Below are 20595 nucleotides of genomic sequence, written 5' to 3' on the forward strand. Positions count from 1 at the left end.
AGTCCCGATCCGCCTCCAGATGAGTAAGTGTCGACATCGTCGGTAGACGTTTGTACCACCACCAAGAGCCCTCCAGGCACCCTGGATGGACTAGTCCTTGCGCTCCAAGAAAGGTGAGACAGGATACCGCAAATGGCAATTTGGCGTTGGATCAAGAGCATGCCACGTAGTATGAACGAATCCTTGTTGAATCATGACATGAACACAATATTCAAATATTGTTTTAGACAAAGCAATTTACAGTACAATTATGGATTATTAAAAATTGTTTGAATTAAGTTGATGGAGACATTATAAATTGAAGAAAAAGATTGACAATAATGTAAACTAAACATCGACAAACTTTCATCCCTTGCGGAAAAATATCACTGACCATGTAACCATTTCAACACATTTAGTCATTCATTTACCGTTGCAAAGTTTGTCGTGTCTGAAGAAAGTAACATGCATCGCAGGCAAAATAATGTAAATCTTCATAGTATATATGATATTTCAATATTTTGAAAATTGACGATTGGAAATGATAAAAAAATTATGCTTATGAATGAAATAATGGTAAATCACTGTCGGTGTTTTTTGAATCAGTATAGTAACTTGCCGGTATAAACTGACATTCCGCTAATGTGTAATCCCTCATGACGTTCACTTAACATGTTTTTAACGTCACTAGAATTGGTTACAGGTCAATCACTGATATGTCAGACAAATTCAGTTTCTGGAATATGTGTTCGAAGACCATGAACTTTTTTCAAAAGAATAATTCCGACACTATATGTGCAGCACATCTGTGTAGATTATTTAGTTGTTGTTTCGGTGTCACAGATTGGCGTAGATGTTGGAAGCACGGTTATATTCCTTCACCATGTTATAGCACAGCTTGTACTGATCCTGCAAATAACAACCATTGTCACAGGTAGATAACATGTCCTTAGGCATGGGCACTACTGTTTATAGAAATATACAAAGATGCTGGTTTGATTATCACAAAAACAATTGGAGGTTTACTCCCTACAATATCTCAGTGTGTAAATATGTAATTTACAACATTTAACAATGCATAACTCATAATTCAGACACCTATTTATAAGTATGTTTGGGTATCGTAATTTGCAAGTATGGCCTTCCATTTGTGATTGGAGGATTGAATGCTGAATAGAACTGAAATGCAACAGATCTTGGAAGATCTAACTCATCAACCTTGGTAACATCAACCAAGATTAAATTTATTGCTTCCTGACGTGAAGAAGTACATTTAGGCTTGTGGCAGACATTTTAACGATTGTTTTTCATTTTTGCTAAATTTTTAAATTTACAACGTGAACTGCCTGTAAACTGAAACAGTTATTGCACTCACAAAGGACCGAATAAACTGAGGTCTGATACGCTGCAGTTCCCTGATGGTGAGGAAGATGTCCACGTCTCTGTCCAGCCTCAGTCTGCTGATGATGTTCAGGACACTGCAGAACACGCCGCTCACGACAGCACCGTCACTAGTTCACATAAACCATCACATCATGCCTGAGCAGTTATGCAAGCTTTGACATCTTTGGACAAGCATTCCGATTAAGCATGTTTCAATTTGAAGTCATTTTATACACATACATATACTATTATTTTCAATTATTGTGTATCTACCATTGTGTTCTTGGCACGGGGACCCATTCATCAATCCGTCACGGTTTTGTATAAACGTCGTCCCTCCAATATGCACGCTTTGTGGTGTAGTCGGCAACGGATTGAACCTGGGCTTGGTTCAGGGGTGGGGGAAAGCAGAGAGTACTGGACATATACTAGTACTCTACGCATTGCTTTAATATTAAGTAAAGACACCAGGGCTTCCATGGTGATATTCAGCTTCATTCCATTACTTGACAAAACATGGACACGCGTCACCACCACACTGCATAGTAGCTGTATGTATTAACAGATGACGGGGCACATCATGTATCCACTACAAATGAAGTGTATTTAGGATGGAGGATATAATTCTTATGATGTATTTGCTTATCGTATTGTAAAACGGGACCAGATACCAACTAAATACATACTGGCAGTGGATGAGGATCTTATGGTCGTCAGAGCTGATGATTGTGTCCACCACGTTGATCAGCTCCATGAGTGATTCGGTACTGGACATCATGTCCTGGGATCGGAGGCGGAACACTGTGACTGACAGCTCGCTGTCCTAAACAGGGCCAGAAACACCACTCTTAACGGGGATGTTCATAAGCAAATCTCCAATAAACACCCTTTCTTCAGTGTTACCAACCCAGCTTCCAGTTGCAAATACAATTTCAACAATACTTTCTAAACATATTAACATATCATGTTGCGGGAATTGCAACATTTGTGATGTTTCAGCATATAGTTATATTCATTGTGTCATTACATGGATTATACGAGCATAGTTAACTTTAAGTGATTGCTTTGAAATAACAAAATTAAAGAACCAACCTCCTTGTCATGTACAAGCGTCAACTGTCTCTCTGTATGGAATGCTCCATTTGAATTGGTTTCCACGTGTATCACACTGAATGGTCCACTTTGTAACACGTTATTGTCTTTCGGGTACAGTTCATCTGTCTCCTGGATGAAAATATATAACACGCATAACATAAATCCATAATATATATGGTAATATTGCTTGGATAGTATATGGTATCATCGTATATCATCATGCTTGTATGGGGGCGGTCGAGAAGCCTCGTGGTTACAGCGTTCGCCCGTCACGCTGAAGACCCGGGTTCGATTCCCGACATGGGTACAATGTGTGAAGCCATTTCTGGTGTCCCCCGCCGTGATATTGCTGGAATATTGCTAAAAGCGGCGTAAAACTAAACAAACTCACACACTCACACACTCACACACTCACACACTCACTCATGCTTGTATGTACATTGTGTGGACAGACGGAAACACTTCGGATCTTGATATCCGAATGTAGAACCACCTATAACATTTACCTGAGAGTCATCCAGGCAGACAACTGTAAAGCAGTCATGGTCGTACACCAGTCTCCAGAAGTCCACTACAGTGTCTGGCAGGGGGGTCTGGGTGACTATCATAGTCGATGGTCGAAGGATGGACTAAAAAAATGAGAGCAACCAATTATATACCGACACATCCCAGTGCATGAATCTCAATGCTTGTCATAATTCATATTTTTCTAGTTCTGTCAATCTGAATGGTTCAACGTCACACGACAAAAGAAGACTTAAAATGATTAGATTTAACTGAATTTGTCATTCATTTGTGATCTTGTGATTGAATCTTACATCTAACAACTGCTAACCAACTTACTGGCAAAAACACTGCATTGATGTAGTCATTCCGACCCTGAACTGGAGTACACAGGTAGGGCCTGGATTTGTTTCCTGCAACAATGTCACACTGTTCAGTTAGGAAAAGAGTATCGTTCATTATTATTCAAATATCTCATCGACAAGATCCACATAAAGCTTGTAATGTGTAGCAAGGTAGAGGCACCATTACGATCAGATGTTAATAGGCTAAAGCAGAAAACACCCTCATTTATATTGTGTTAATTGCATGCGAACATGGCCAATTTGATTAACTATGTGCTGTTATATATGTTTCAAGAAGTCTGTACCCGGGAGAACATGCCGGTTCCTATTTTTGCCCGAGTTCTCTGGAAGCAGTGCTTGTGAGTTTATATCTTCTTCGAGGTCAGATGTTTGTTCTTGGAGTAACTAAAAAACAAACAAGCAATCGCTTTTCTTTGTCGTGTTTATCGTTATCATACACTGATTGTATCACGCAACCATGTTTCATAAACAACATGAATAAACAAAATCATCTACTAGAAAAAGAGAAATGAAAGGTGCCACCACTATATCGACATTTACATACTTCAAATTGCTCTTTCAGATTATCCTCTTGGGGTGTTGTAAACGTTTCACCAATACCAAACGTTTTGTCAAACTCAGACAACAGAGTGTAGTGTGTCCCTCGACTATTGAGAGCCTCCAGGACCACATCATGCACAAACTCGTACTGGCTCTGAATGAAACATACATGAATGTATTATTACAATTTTAACTGAAACTGTGTTAAAGTACTGATCAAAACAAACTAGTCATTTTATCAGCATTCAGATCTAAATTTTAAGCCTTCTCTTTCAAAAAGAGAGAAAATATAATCAAATGGACAGTTTACGTACAAACCAGTTGTGTTCAAAACTTAAATTCCTGCCAAACCGATTTTCACGCAAACCTTAAAAAGAATCACGTACTCACCACTGTCTGAACCATGTTCATCCTGTTCTGTCTCATCTTGCTGACACACATGAATACATTGACTCTGTGGTTACTTTCAGCTTCATCAATCAGGTAGTCCAGGGCAAGGAAAGCTCCTGTTCGGCCAACACCAGCGCTAAACATATGCATGTCACAGAATAGAAATCTCAAGTTGTAACTGATAAATTCATGTGTCACACCTTGTATTGTCCACGTATCGCCTTTCTACTTTGGTACCTACAATGTGCCACAACATGTTCTTATTCACCTCTTTTTAACATCAGTGTACGTACATGGATCTCCTGTAAGCAAATAAATTGATTCACTATTGATGATGCCATCTACATACAAGTTAAGGAAGAGGAGGGGCAATGGCCTAAAGCTAAGTGTGCACATGTACAAGCATGCGCCCATCCCTACGCATCCACTGTGATTACCTATCATTATAACAAACATAATACATTTGTCATTGTGGCCACTGCCACTGACACATATGAACATCTACATCGCAACATGTGTCGACTTCTAAGTTACCTGCAGTGCACCACCATAGGACCCCTGTCCATGTCCCCCTGTTTGACCAGTCTCCAGAAGTTGACGAGGGCAGGGGCAGAAGGAACACCATGGTCAGGCCAAGACGTGAAGTGGTAATGAGTCACAGTCCTCTCGATGCCCTGTAGACAACCGGCTTACACTTATATTCAGGATATAAGGATATATTATCACACAAACTTGTCTTTGAACACATTTATTGCCACTAGTGGTTAATATTGGTTACCAGAATGCCTGCAATACCAAAACGAGGATGCCGATGTTTATGGTTATGCCAAATAATGTGTGATCGTATAAAAAAAAGAGTATTTGTGTGTAGAAATATTGGTAGACAGTAGTACCAGTATTAAAAGGTATGTTTTTCTAAAACTAGTCGAAGTTTATTCTGTAAGTATATATTAAATGACACTGGTGGTTAACATGTTGTTACATGGTGCTGAATCCGTAAATATTTATACTTACGGAGTTTTGGACCAGAAACGTGGAGACTGTGTAGTCCGACCTAGCTGTCACAGTTTTGTTCGTAACTTTACAGGCTCCGTAGATTTCAGTTTTGGCCCTACCTGGCCAATATCGTTCACACTTTTTCTGGCAAAAGACAAAAATAAGGAACAGTTAAGATATAAATAATATGCTAAGTATTTCTGTTATTTCCAAGATTAAGTTAATGACCCCTGAATCATATTCTACCTTGTTCATCTCCATCAGCCTGGTCAGAATGACTATCTGTGTGACGTCCTCCTGCCACACCATCCGCCAGAAGTCAGTGACTGTCCCCGGTTTGGGTCCTGGGTGCAAAACAGTATGTAATAAAAACCGCTCCTCGGGGAAATATCTCATATGTTCCATTTAACTATAATCATATCGTTTGCTAAATACATTTGAAAAACATTACAATGAAAGTAAACATATCATATATAGCATATAGTTCGTACCTTGTGTTGCTATATACTTTGGAGTATCATCATATCCCTGTAAAAGATGTACACTTACCATTAGTTTTTATTGTAATATCGATAAGTTCAATATTAAACTGTACACTCAGTCAGCGATGTAACTTATTATCCTCATTTTTAATCATGTAAGTTATAGAAAGCACATCAAACTGGAACTTGAAACTTGAGATCAACATTTGAATTATTGATCATGATTGCCATCATTATGTAAGGAATATTTCTATCCACTCACCATGATATAATTGGCATTAATGTAATCCTCTCCTTCCGCCAGCACAACCCTCGACTCATCATCTGATTCAAGTTAAAACTCAGCATCAAGAATAATGAAGTACATTTGTCATTCCAGTCACAAACATCCAAAGTGCCTATAAAGCTGGCTAGATTTTAGCGTTAATAGCTGAAACTGTAATGGTTTATTACTTTACAAAAAGAATTTGCGAAAGTGAGATCATTTGTCTCAAGAGCATACAAACGTTAACTATACTATTTATTCATAATCACTATTCAGACTGGTCAATTACCGGTGTCGACCAAGCTTGTTTTTAATGATGGCAGTACCACAATACGAAGATTCTGGAAGTCATTCTTTCTAAAACCCGATACAGTGAGGTATTTCAATTACTGGTTACTTGATAAACATTCCGCCGTCAAGTCCTCACCATCACTGTCTGTATTCAAATCATAAAATCGAGGCAATTATATTAAAAAAAACTCACCCTAAGATTGTTATAATAGCGAGCGCACATAGAATACCATGTGTGTTATTGTCAGCACTATATAAATGCATCTGCTATTACAATAAAAGGAAGATTAACCTACTGACTAATGACTTTATTTTATGCGTTAAGTAACATACACAACATGATCATGTTTTACTTACACGCATATAGAGCAAGAAATCGGTTCTTCGGCTTGTTCTCAGTCGTTTTACCAGCATCATGTGGATATCTTGCACCATATGGAATCGTCTGAGGCAAATATGGACACATAATACGTTGTGCAGGGGTATATGGACATACAAAGAGAAGGAATTCATACACATGATACATTGTATTGCATTTTATTGTAATGTGTACGTGTATTGGTATGTGTGTGTTCTTTACTATACACAACCCTACATTCCTGTGTGCATAGCGTTTGACTTAGCAGATAAAAGCAGTTGCAGCCAAATAGAGTAGGCAGTCCGATGGCCCATAGAAAAACTTGACTGTCAGCTGTACTGATGCCAAGCCTTGGGACTATTCCTAAATAACTATTATCGGTATTTGTGCTATTCCACTTATGTTCAAAATATAACATGATTATTTTGATAATAGACACGGAAAATGTATTGAATCTGAAAAATCACATTCAAACCCTGGCTTTTGAGTGATAAACAAGTATCACGCAAACATATACTTTGACATAGTGCAAACAATCCATGTTTATATTTGCATGTCAGAATAGCATATAACATGAATAAGTGAGGTACGTTCGCAGATAGTTATGATAAACAAACCTTAAATTCGGTTTCAAATGAGGCTTTTTTCTTCTTCTCACTTATACACTGTTTCAGGTTGTCCAGCCGCATGTGAGGTGGTACCCAGTTGTAGTAGGTGGCGGCAGCATCGTTGTCGCCGTCTACTTCAGCCTCAACAGAAAACATGGCGTCCTCGTCTTCTTCCATTGCAGGTGGCTTTGGAGTGGATTTACTCGCGGATTGTTTATCTGAAAGGGATACAAGTATTTGATATCAGTGTCATTGTTCCCCAAGAAGACTGGAAACGAACAGCATGATCAACAAGCTTATTTTGGTTGACAAAACAACAGTGATTTTACCTTTACTTGCTGCCCTAGAAAGCACTTCCAGTGGGACCGGCAATCTCGAGTCATCCTCTTTCCGTTTTCTCCTATGAAAATTATTTTCATTAAACTAATACATCAGTTAGGACATATTACCCAACATAATGTTCATGTGGTATTTCAACATACATTACAATGTCAGAAAACATATGAGAACTGTATACGCAATAAAATATTACTAGATAAAGAATGCTATTCTAATATATATGTTGAATCTATATATTGTGTAGAGGAGTTACCGTTTCCTGCAAATGGCAATGGTCACAATAACAGCAATGACTACAACAGCTGCAACTGTCCCTCCAACAATTCCTGCTACAGAACCTCCACCAACAAGAGCTTTCAAGAAAAAAGAGTCATCATGAACAATGTTACTGCAACACATTGCAAGTTCATTACAAATAACAAAATAATACTTGGTGCAGCTCGTGAGGTGTTAATCAAAAAACGTAAAGACACGAGACTGATAAATATTATCAATTCATTTTATATGCAACGTTATTTCTTATTGTTTAAGAAAATAATCATACCGTTAATGACATGTGATGTTACAAACTATACCTTCATTAAGACGATATAATGGCACATAACATATGAAATTGCACAAAGACAAACATTATTTGATAGTTAATCATGATGATTATATTTCTATATGGCTTTGTGGATGTCATGACAGTTAATAACTTCCTGACCATCTTTCTCATCTACATTCCTTTTTCAGAAACACCAAGTAAGAAAGATGAAGGCCCGGAAATAAACTGTGACATAGGGTATCATACATATACATGTACGCGTATGACAGATGTTTTCTGTCGCTGACATCTGTTTAAACGTGTGCGTCAAAACGTATCCAACGTATTGATATTCTGACCAATGTATTTCAGTCCAAGTGTCAATGCACGTTTAAATAATACGTCGAAGCAAGACAAATGAGAAAGATTTATTTCTTCACGGTTGTTCATAGAAAGAGATCATTAAAAATTAGTTGTCATTAAAGCCAAACATGAGAACACCAACCCCCACCACCAAGACATACACACATACACGTGCGCGCAAACACTCACACATGTATCACTAAAATGATGTATAAATGAATTAATGAATATGTACAGTTAAAAAGGGAAAAGAAATGGCAGTTTCACGACTCCTTATACAAAACAAGAAAGGCCTAAATACGACGACACCTTGACAAAATAGGAAGGTGACTGAAATTAGCTATACACTATGCAGATGTCATTCTCTATGTTGATATACACTCTAATACATGTGCGTGTATATGCGTTACTGAGCAGGTATAGTGCATGTTCTGACAGTATAAACGTTTCTAAACTTTTCTACATAATCATTCTCTGTCGATTACACGTGCACATTGGTGAAACATGGTGAGTAATAGCACTGACAACACAACATAATAAGCAAATTCTCATTTTCTTTAAGCCCATTTTTCAATTTGCTTTTTTATGCCCAATGGATAATCGCGTAGTTATTCTCTAACGTTGACGTTATATACCATATATCGCATTTTCCCACAGTGCAGTTTTGTGATCTGATGATAAACTATTCGTTTATAAATAAGTTCCAAATGAAAACAAAACTGGAAGAAAATTATGGCGTATAAACTAGTGTAGACAGACAAAGCCATTCATCTCAACTGTCATATGGCCTGGTCCTTACGTACGTTGAAAACATAACATTTTGTCGTCACTCTCCCATCCTGCTGCACATCCTCCAGGACACGTTCCGTTTGTCTTGTCACAGCTGACACCCTCTAGGCAGTTTCCACACTCCGACACACAGTTGCTACCGTGGTAGCCATTTGGACACGCTGCAAATGTAATGAGGCAGTAAACATTCAAAGCGTATTTCTGTAGCATATTTATTGAAACGCTACAAAAATGTAAAATGTTCTGGTGGCCTTTGGTGGTACTCCAAGGGCAGCTCACAAGAGTTACTTCCCTTGGTGTTTACAGTCTAAAATCAATCTCAGCGCTTGACAGCTTCATTAATCTCTCGTAAAAGAGAGCTCCGCTGTGAAGAGTTCATTTGCTCCCGAGAGTGACTACACTGTTTGAGAGAATTCGAGCAGGTTATCTGAACCTGCTATATAAGAGCAATACGAGGGCGACATCAGGATTCCGACTCAACTTGTAGACATGTGGTGTCATTTATCCACCCTGCTGCACATCCTGTAGGACAGTTTCCGTTTGTCTTGTCACACCTGTCATCATCTGGACAGTTTCCACACTGTGATGAGCAGTTTCTATCATGGAAACCACTTGGACATGCGGCACAAACGAAGTAATTAAACTTAAACCCAGTCTGGAGTTGACCACATGGCTTCAAATACTCCGCAAACACACATACTAGTACATAAAACCGCCACCCCACTCCAAACACATTCGCTTTGACATGATTCCGACTCACCATTTAGACATGTGGCGTCACTCTGCCATCCTGCTGCACAACCTGTTGGGCAGGTTCCCTTTGTTTTGTCACAGATGTCACCATCGAGGCAGTTACCACACTGGGATTCACAGTTGCTACCATAGGAACCATCTGGACATGCTGCAAAACAAATACATATATTAGTAAATACCTATATAAGAACTATCCAGAACTGGCGAATTTAAATGCTGCAGACACAAAAATACGTGTGTGTGTGAGTGTGTAAGTTACGCCCTCTCAGCCTGGAGTGACAACAGGATATAAAATACTTCACAAGAACATAATCATGACTAAATATATACGAACATTCGTTCGACATCATAATTCCGATTCACCTTGAAGACATGTGGTGTCATTCTTCCATCCTGCTGCACATCCTCTAGGACAGGTGCCCGTGGTCCTGTTACAGACGTCACCGTCGATGCAGATTCCACACTGCGATGAGCAGTTGCTACCATAGGAACCATCTGGACATGCTGCATAAACAAATACATAAGTTGGTGAATAGTGGTGTCAGATATCTAGCACTGTCTAATGTACATGCTGCAATTATCAAACCATTTAATATCCTCTAGCAGCCTGGAGTGACAACGGGATATAAAATACTTCACAAGAACATAATCATGAATAAATATATACGCACATTCGTTCGACATCATAATTCCGATTCACCTTGTTGACATGTGGTGTCATTCATCCACCCTGCTGCACATCCTCCAGGGCAGATTCCGTTTGTCTTGTCACAGATGTCATCATCTAGGCAGTTTCCACACTGTGATGGGCAGTTGCTACCATAGGAACCATCTGGACAGGCTGCAAATACGTAACGTATTGAGCACATGGCGTAATCGTATTTTACAAGGTTATCTTTCACCTAAAAATCATACAGACCCACCTTGTAGACATGTGCCGTTCATCCATCCTGCTGCGCATCCTCTAGGACAGGTTCCAGTGGTCCTATTACAGACGTCACCATCGAGGCAGTTCCCACACTGTGATAAGCAGTTGATACCATAGGTGCCATTTGGACATGCTGCATAAACAAATACATAAATTTGTAAATAGTGGTGTCGTCGATCTGCCATCCTGCTGCGTATTCTGTATGCCCTATATTCTGTTTGCCTTCTTACAGCTGATGCCGTTTACGCAAAATCCAAACTGCAAGGTATAATTGCTGCGGTAGGAATAGTTTGAACATGTTGCAAACACGATGCCATTTAACTTACATCCTGTCAATCTGGAGTGACAACGCGATGTGAAATACTTCACAAGAACACATGCATAAACAGATATCAACATTCATTCGACATCATGATTCCGACTCACCTTGTAGACATGTGTAGTCATTCATCCATCCTGCTGCGCATCCTCTAGGACAGGTGCCCGTGGTCCTGTTACAGACGTCTTCATCTAGACAGTTTCCACACTGTGATGAACAGGTGATACCATAGGTGCCATTTGGACATGCTGCACAAACAAATACATAAATTGGTAAATAGCTATGTCAGATATCTAGCACTGTCTAATTTACAGCCTGCAATTACCTAAACATATAACTTTAACCATGCAAACTGTATGTATGTACGTGTGTGTGTCTGAACGTGTCGTCGATCAGCCGTCCTGCTGCATATCCTCTATGCCCTATTCTGTTTGCCTTCTTACAACTGATGCCGTTCAGGCAAAATCCAAACTGAGAGGCAAAATGGATACGGTATTGATTGACAACACGATATGAAACACTTCACAAGAACACATTCATAAACAGATATCAACATTCATTCGACATCATAATTCCGACTCACCTTGTAGACATGTGGTGTCATTTATCCACCCTGCTGCACATCCTCTAGGACACGCTCCGTTTGTCTTGTCACAGATGTCATCATCTAGACAGTTTCCACACTGTGATGGGCAGTTGCTACCATAGGAACCATCTGCACAGGCTGCAAACACATACGCATAATGAACACATGGCGTAATCGTTATTGACAAGGTTATCTTTTACTTAAAAACTCAAACAGACCCACCTTGTAGACAAGTGCCGTTCATCCATCCTGCTGCGCATCCTCTAGGACAGGTTCCCGTGGTCACATTACAGACATCACCATCGAGGCAGTTTCCACACTCTGATGAGCAGTTGATACCATAGGTGCCATTTGGACATGCTGCAAAAACAAATACATAAATTTGTAAATAGCCATGGCAGATATCCGAACTGGTTAATTTATATGCGGCAATCAGAAAAAAAGATTTAACTTTAACCATGAAATTCAAGTTCTTCGCGAAACAATCCACAGTACTGTTTAAAATTCACGAGGACAGATTCGATTGTTTGATACATTTACAGTTGTACATGTATATTGCAATTGCGACATTCGTGTTGGCTTTATTTGGTAGATTAAGTATACTTCCTCACAAAAATCATGTTTAGTTTCTCTTGTCGCATTCAGATTTCCTCATCTGTTTCGCAAAAGATTTCTCATTTAGTTAATTTTTATATTCCGCAGCGCAACAGCCTTACACAAAATGCCTGTGCTCTCAAGATAAATCGTGTAAATGAAAGTACATGTAATAATGTTTGGTCCCTAGTAATGTGGCCAATATTGACAAGAGGTGAGATGAAATGGGGTGCAATGCTGCTTATGAGATTATTATTATTTTGGCCTTCCATGGACTGTGTAATATAGCGTTTTTTCCGTGATGGTTTTTTCTCCCAACTGAGCTAACACAATACCTGTAATGCCGGCGGCCACTGGCGTCAGTGTTAGGTTAATTGGCACCTCTCCCACATTAAGGAAGTCTCAAGTGAATGTAGATTCGCCTGAGAACCATTAGCGTTTGGCTATAATAGCGTATATGAAATAGTTGCTTCCAGTTTTTGAATTTTATCATGAATTTTCAACTATATATTCCCAATTCCGCATTTACAGTTTGAGACACTGAATTCTGTAGGCTTAATACATGGGTCAAATTTGGAATATGTAAATATCTTTTTTTAAAGTTACGGGTTTTGCGTTTACTTTGTATAATTGCTACATAAGCCATAATTCAATTAGAAATTTGAACATTGTGTCTAATGCTCTTAAACTGGTCCGGATTCTTGGGGGTTTGGTTAGATACACAGGCAAGATAGGCAGTCTTATCTATTTGTTTATCACACACTATAATGTCACCCTCAAAATTATATGTATTCTTAGTCTATATGAACTTAACACCTTCTGTGGCGACTTCCTTGAAGAATCGTGTTGGAAGTAATTCTGGATATTCGTTTAATCAGAATGATGCAGCTTCAATCTCAAAAGCATGCGGAATATAAGACTATAGTCTTGTGATATCAAAGTAACAAGTTTGATTTGGTCTTGAATTTGTTGAGGTAAATAGTTTAGAAAATCCATCGTATATCCAGTATAACTGAACATTTGTTATAAAATTATTTACATATCTAGCTGGAATATTGCTGAATGCGTCGTTAAACAACAAACAAATATTCCCTGTAACACATGTAACACAACTTACTTGCTGATGTGCATCAAATAATCTGTGGACTTGTGGAATGCAAATGTTATTTAGTAATGCTGCTATTGTTGGAACATGCCCAATTGCATGAAACTATTATATTAATTGAAGTTACCGTCACTATTTAATTGTGTATTGTATCATTATGGCCCTGAGACACATTCAGTCTGCCCATGAAGTCCATTCACTGATATGACATACTGAAACAAAAATGGAACATGTGGACCTGGCATATTAAGCGACAGGTTTACATATACCTTAAGTTTCATAACATACCTGTTTGGCAGTCGGTACCATTATATCCTGGGAAACATCCACTAGAACAGTGACCAGTGATCTTGTCACATATATCAGTACTGTTAAGGCATCGGCACTGTTTATCACAATCTTCAGAAAACCATCCATCACTGCAAACTGAACATCATTAAACAAAAGCCTTTATTTGAATTATTCATCTGTTGAAGAAAAGCTGTGAACTTTGAAAATGTGTGCAAAACTTTCAACATTATTTGGGGATGTTTCTGTCATTTATGGAAATCGATTCTTCTGGTCAAATTCTAAATATCAGAACCAAGGTATCTCATAACGTACCAAATATCTGCACTTCACACAAAGTCAGGAATTTCCTGGGACCAGGTACCCGTATAGTGACGTTGGTTCCTGTCAGTGGCTGACGGCAGGAGACGTTAGCTATAGGAGGAGGGTGTTCAGTTGATGACCAGTTGTAGCACATCTGGCTGCCCACAAGTATCTCCATGCCGTTACTTCTGGTTTGAACTGTACAGAATGAGGGAAAAATACAACTCCGAGACTTGCCATTATCAAACATAATTCTTCAAACCTTTTTAGCCTGTAAAGTACAGCTGACCAGTTTCAGTGGCAGAAAGAATATTGCTGTCATGTGACATCATGGTAACCGATGACGTTCCAATACTCTGTAAAGTATTGTAATGCAATTGTATTGCAGCTATATCTCCTGGGAGATATCGTTTGAGCTGTATCCTAGTGATTGAACTGTATCCTTGGAGATATCACGTGGTCTCAGACAAGTGATATCTCTTGTGGGAGCCAGTTTTGGATGATGAATGTTATTTGATTACAATTAGTAATTGATCATAGTGTCATCTTCGCAATTACAACGGTTCTACTACTGTGTGAACGTTCACTGATGATGTAAACATCTTTTCAGTTAATTCATGAACAAATGTTGCTTTTGTCACAAACATTTCAGATGTTTCATAAAATCAAATGTTAATATGTTCACTGTAATGAATATGAGAAAAGGCTGAAAAGCAACAGGTTTAACCTATTTGGTCCAGATTGTTGCAAATGACACTATATATTTTGACATAAACATATAATAATAAATACCCGATATTTAAGACAACACCGGGTAATTATCTAGACTTGATAGTTTATGAAAGTGATTTAGAATATTTAAGCGTAGAATCTTTAAGAAGCTTTAGATCCTGGGCATGTTGTATGTTATATTTTAAAAGAAGAGCGAATATTTCGAAAGAATCAGATAATACTAAAACTACTTTAGCATTATGGACGGTCGGGGTTGGGATTAATTATGAAATATCATACAAAATGAATACCCATTATTTGCTATGTCAAAGTAGGACGTTAAAATCTATTTCATAGTCATGCTGGTGCTGGAGACACGATACGTTGTAACATACAGATGAATACACGACACCATATAAAATATTTAGTTCACATTTGTATGTAGCCTTAATTCTTCATGTTTCATATCCAGTTTTAAGTGTTTCATATGACCTCTATAATACTCACACATATATCATTTGCTATGTTTTTTGTGACTTTTTGTGAAGTTTTTGATACACAGGGAATATCACAGAGATACCTAAAGCTGAAATAGCTTTGATCAGTCAAAAGCAGACCGTGAGGTGTCTGTGATATGTTTACAACTGCATCCACCTAATTACCCCAAAATAACACGGTGTTATGTTTTCAATGTATACAAATACGATTCCAGAGAAATGTCCCGCCAGTATGTACACATGGGCCCTTATAAAAGGTCGAGTTAATAAGCATAGAGAGTATTTCACCACTGGACCATTCGTGTCTCACGGCCTTAGATTACCAATCATGTCAATACAAGTACTGTTAGCAGGAAGAAGTTATGTATATACATAAGCTTCTAACTATTTTAGCAATTGAGCACGGGTGGCCTAGTCGTCTAAGGCGCCGCGATTCGCTGTGCAGAGTTGCGTCCCTTGGACACGCCAGAAACCTATGATTGTGGGTTCGAATTCCGGTTCGCCCCGATTATGTTTCTAGGTTTGTCAGCACCATATCCGTGCTCGTGGGTTTCACCGAAGTGGTGAACGTCTGAGACCTGCATCACTTTTGGCTTTCCTCCCACATTAGGCTGACGCGCCGCGATATAACTGAAATACTGTTAAAAGCGGCGTTATATACCCTGACAGCTTCTGGGGGCAGAGGACGCTAGGTTTTTCGAGTTGTGAGCTTCGATCTAACGGCGAGATATATAAAGGTAAAAGCTCGACCATGGGTGTACCGTTTTCCTCGAATAAAGTATCAAGGTTAAATAATTGCATTTTATAATGTTCAACTTCATTTCTAAACCATGCCTGAAAAAAACAAAAACAAAGGGTTGTGCATTCAGAAATAGCAATTTGAGTACTAGTATTATGTTTAGAAATTGAAAACACAAAGTTCATGACTAAAGCCGAATAATATGACTCCATTTTGATGGCTTGCATAATGTATCATCCAAAGAAATTCGATTTTGTCAGTATCCTGGCTGGACATGGTCATGAGGACAAGCTAGTGAAAGTGATGGACGCCGAGCAGCTGATTAGATATCACGAAGCGAGGACAAAGGGTCGTTTTTGTGGCTCTTTTAGAGGGCTTGCTGATGTGGACGTCTGAAATTATTTGTAAAGATTTAGGTATAGCTTAAAGCACGAGGACTTTAACTAAGCATGTCAACGATTAGACACCATGGTCCGAGTGATCTAAACCACGTCCAACATTCATAGCACCTAAAATTCTTTTTTAAAAACTCTATGCTCAACTGTGAGATCACCGTGCGAGTCCCCCCTGCTTGAACCACGTGTAAAATGTTCCCCGAAACTTTCACACGCGCACCCCGCACTAATTGCATGTCACGGGACAAGTATACCATTCATCTTGAACCAACTTGAGAACATTATCAATCACCTTAACATTACTTGCCCATGTTGATTGGCCTATTATGAGCAAACATAATCCTGATCAAGATAATAGTTATTTATTTTCTATCTGTTCGTTTTGATGAACGAAAAGCTACAAAAATCACAAGTACGTACAAATATTACAATGCATAGAGTAACATACTGTATAAAAACTGCATAAAACACACATATTTCGCAGTTCATAAACGCATAAAAGTCCCGATGTAAGTAAATATTGAGTTGTTCATGCGATTTCTCGCATGTCGCCGTGGCTGAAGACAACAGGCGTGAGCCTTCGGTACGGACTTCGCCGGTTCGAATACCGCTGGCGGCACACGTTTTAAAGAAACAGTTCTATCATCAAGGTAAATGAGGGGGAAAGAATGAAGTTCCGTCATTGCCAAATGGTGTTTAACTAACATTTCAGTTGGTAAGAGCACGGACAAAGGAGCAATGGTTTAAATGTGTTTAAAGTTGGTTTTGTGTCATTAGCTGGATGCCTGTTTATGACCATTTAGCAGGGATTTCACACATTGATACGGATCAATTACTGGCTATTCTGTGACGAGGTTCTCTGGTCCGATGCAAAATAAATGACACTGAAAAGATTATTCTACCATGAATTTGAAAATTACTCGATTCTGATTTATCAATGATAGGTATCAAATCACAATAACCATTGTTGATTTAAAACGCCAACTTGACGGCCGCATCACCGCGGAAGCTAATATTGATAGACAAGTATTATCCACCTTTTCAGTCATTGTCGGTAGGCATTTTAAAATATAGTATGCTTTACAAAGCAGCGGTTATCACACTATTCAAATTGTGTTTGACAATACAATTTGGACAGTAGAAAACACTGTGGAAATCGACTAAGAAAGTCTATTAAACGTTTTAGGGACCACGGAGTGCCTGTCTGTAGCCGACTGTGACGTCATAATTACTGCGTCACAATGAGCGGTCTGGCGTTATAATAGTGACTTGGGATGCAGAACTAAACCTTGCGAGCCTTGCTTATTGTTATTTACGTTAGCTTACTAAGTTGCTGTGCTACACACTTACAATGATAGTGTTATTAGCCAATGATTACATAATTTGTGAGCATATCCAGCATGTAGCGGGTGGAAAGAAGATTGCAGAATAGTCTAGATATGACTTTTCGAGTGAAATTACTTTACTCTTCATTTCACTTCTCAAGACTGTCTACGGCTACCTTGGATACAGCCCTTTCAGGACAGGATTCCAGCCAACTGGTGAGTCATTCATTTTCACATTAAAGTGTACAATAGATTATTGTTGTAAACCTATTCATTAGTTATAGTAACTGTCTGTATTATAAGATTGATTGACTTTGCATTTGCTTACTATTCTAAGTTTGAATACAAATTAAACATATGATCAGAAATATTTTTAATTTCAATTTTTATTGAGATTTCTTACAAAAAGTTACTTTATTGTATGTGTCATTGGGTGATAAGAATATATCACTCCTGTTACGTTATCGATTTGATTGTAACTACTTCTGAAACATCTCCCATTACATTTTGCTCGTCGCAACAAGTTTTATATGCTAACATTAAGTTTTTGTTCACTGATATCTTGTTCAATCAATTGCAATTTGTGTTGGCCTCGGACTCTCTCATACATGTTTAGGCGGTCAGTGACAGGGGGACAATTATCATTCCTTCAAAGTTCCAGTAACTTTTATGATGAAAACACATTCTCAATTCAACAACCTAGATCCCTTTTTAAAGTGTTGGATATTCTCATCCTTACATCTTCATATGTGGATGTACTCACGGTCGTCACGTAGATAGAGTCTGATGTGTTGTATCTTTTCTGGACGTGATGTGTTCAGGTTCACAGTCCAGGTGGGCTCTGTCTGATTGCCTGTATGGGCACATGTTAGTGGCGAGCTCCTGGCATCTGTGGTGGCTCTACCATCTACAGCAAGTCGTGCTCCGTAGTTATTTGTTCCAGCCACTAATGTAGTACTCTGGCTGCATGATCTTCTTAAAGCAATATTTTCTAAAATTATAAACAAATAATCAGTATCATAATGATCGGTGATTTGAATTCGTGATATTACATCTACCCATCGATCTCATACTCACGTTTCTGACAGGACGAACCGAACCATCCTCCTTGACATCTGTCTGGACTGCCGACCTGGCTACAGGGAGTGGAGGGGAACACGGCACAGGCGCTTGCAGTGTTACAGTGACATTCATCATCTGTTTGAAAAAAAGTACATTCGCTTGACTGACAGTAATTACTTACATTGATATGGCTTGAAGATAGCTTGCTGTCTATGAATAAAATCAACAAATACATTCTGTGAATAACGTCCTTACCAGTGAGGGTCACAGTGACACAAACCAGCAGCAGTCCCACACAGAACCAACCCATGGGGGATATCTAAATGAAAAGACAAAGGATAGGAAACTTTAACAATTCTCATCACATACATAGCGAATATATTACCAGAGTGTCTTAACATGTACATAAGGACGCGTCGATTAAAAAAACAGAATTGAGGATCTTCGAATTTTAATTTTATCTCGGCGAGTGATGATCCATGGTTTTATCAAAAGATATGAGGGCTAAAATATTTGCATTGTGCAAAATCATTTTAAACCATTTGATATATGACAATGTACGTAATACGAAAAGGGTTTACCGGGTACTTTCCGCTATTTTTGTAAGTTCTGTGGCGAGCTCCTTCCTTGGCAACGGCTCCTGAGTTGTTAATCCATCAACGTATAACCAGTATAGCCGTCTCGCGAAATTAACAGGGGGTTTGGGAGGCTTTCCGCTCTACACAAATCCTTGCAAATATATATTGTCAATGTAAGAGAATAACCAGTCAAAAAGATTTCGTAAATAAATGTCATTTTCATTTGTCAAAGTTAATGAAAAATACTCGTGTAGAGCCGATGCATGTAGCTGAGGAGGTTGGCGCACGCCATGATGGGACCTCTATTTTCGAGTAATCTTTCGATGTTGACGTCTGATTTTCGAAGTTGATGAATTTTATATTCAATATCCCTGTTAATCATATTGTACTATCAAAAAACATATAATCAAATTGGGAATATATGTGTAATATGATTTGAAATGATTACATACATTGTATGGGTTAATGCATATTGTAAGCAGGTGAAGGAATTGAATGTGCAATTTCAAAATATTCCTTAAAGACTTACTTAACATATCTTTTACTGTATAACAACCTGTACATATAGTATACGTACTCACCTCCGAAATCAATCAGTGCATGTGTTGGCGAACAGGTGAAGCAGCTCGGGTGAGTACTACAAAGAGTGTATGCTTATATGATGATAAACATACATTTACCTAGATAATCAGCACACTGTGTTTCAGTCATAAATGACCAGACAGCGTATGTATTAAGGATCACGTTTTCAAAGGTAGTATGCGATAAGGCAGTCAGTGACATGGATGTGATGTGAGTTTTACAGTAGTCGGTACATGTATGACGAATCATGTTTCATATATCATCTAACTAAGCTGCTACTCACTGGTTAAGATGACAGACAGTGTCGCAATGGGTAAACTACACGTTTATCTGCTCTGTACAAATAGAAAAACAATATATCCTAATCTATGGATGCATAATTACACTGTACCTAGGACAAATGATGTATAATGTAACAAATGTGCAATTTCTTCGTAGGTCTTTTTATATGTAGTAAGTCGACTATGGTAAGATGTAACCCTATGATAACACAGACGTCAACACATGATATTTTACTTGTAGATAGTGCATGCACTTGGATTAGGACGTGTGCAATA

The 20595-nt window shown here is 38.5% G+C and overlaps 1 protein-coding gene across 1 annotated transcript; it reads right to left on the bottom strand.

Annotated features, from left to right (window-relative positions):
* Window positions 1-210: 210 nt before the first annotated feature.
* On the bottom strand, window positions 211-18740 carry LOC124122002 (receptor-type tyrosine-protein phosphatase alpha-like). The gene is made up of 28 exons (XM_048401555.1): window positions 18580-18740; window positions 14162-14347; window positions 13847-13984; window positions 12082-12219; window positions 11857-11997; window positions 10950-11087; window positions 10727-10867; window positions 10390-10530; window positions 10034-10174; window positions 9288-9434; window positions 7849-7948; window positions 7586-7656; window positions 7266-7474; window positions 6648-6735; window positions 5997-6058; window positions 5744-5780; window positions 5499-5596; window positions 5271-5396; window positions 4791-4930; window positions 4257-4392; window positions 3871-4020; window positions 3611-3710; window positions 3301-3374; window positions 2964-3086; window positions 2455-2586; window positions 2049-2185; window positions 1355-1490; window positions 211-888 (listed from the first exon to the last, which is right to left on the bottom strand). Exons 2-28 carry the CDS (start codon window positions 14325-14327, stop codon window positions 817-819), a joined length of 3282 nt encoding a protein of 1093 aa, XP_048257512.1. The 5' UTR covers window positions 14328-14347; window positions 18580-18740; the 3' UTR covers window positions 211-816.
* Between the last annotated feature and the right edge of the window lie 1855 nt (window positions 18741-20595).

The sequence above is a fragment of the Haliotis rufescens genome, unplaced genomic scaffold, assembly GCF_023055435.1.
Source record: "Haliotis rufescens isolate VD_foot unplaced genomic scaffold, xgHalRufe1.0.p SCAF_22, whole genome shotgun sequence".
NCBI classification, from domain to species: domain Eukaryota; kingdom Metazoa; phylum Mollusca; class Gastropoda; order Lepetellida; family Haliotidae; genus Haliotis; species Haliotis rufescens.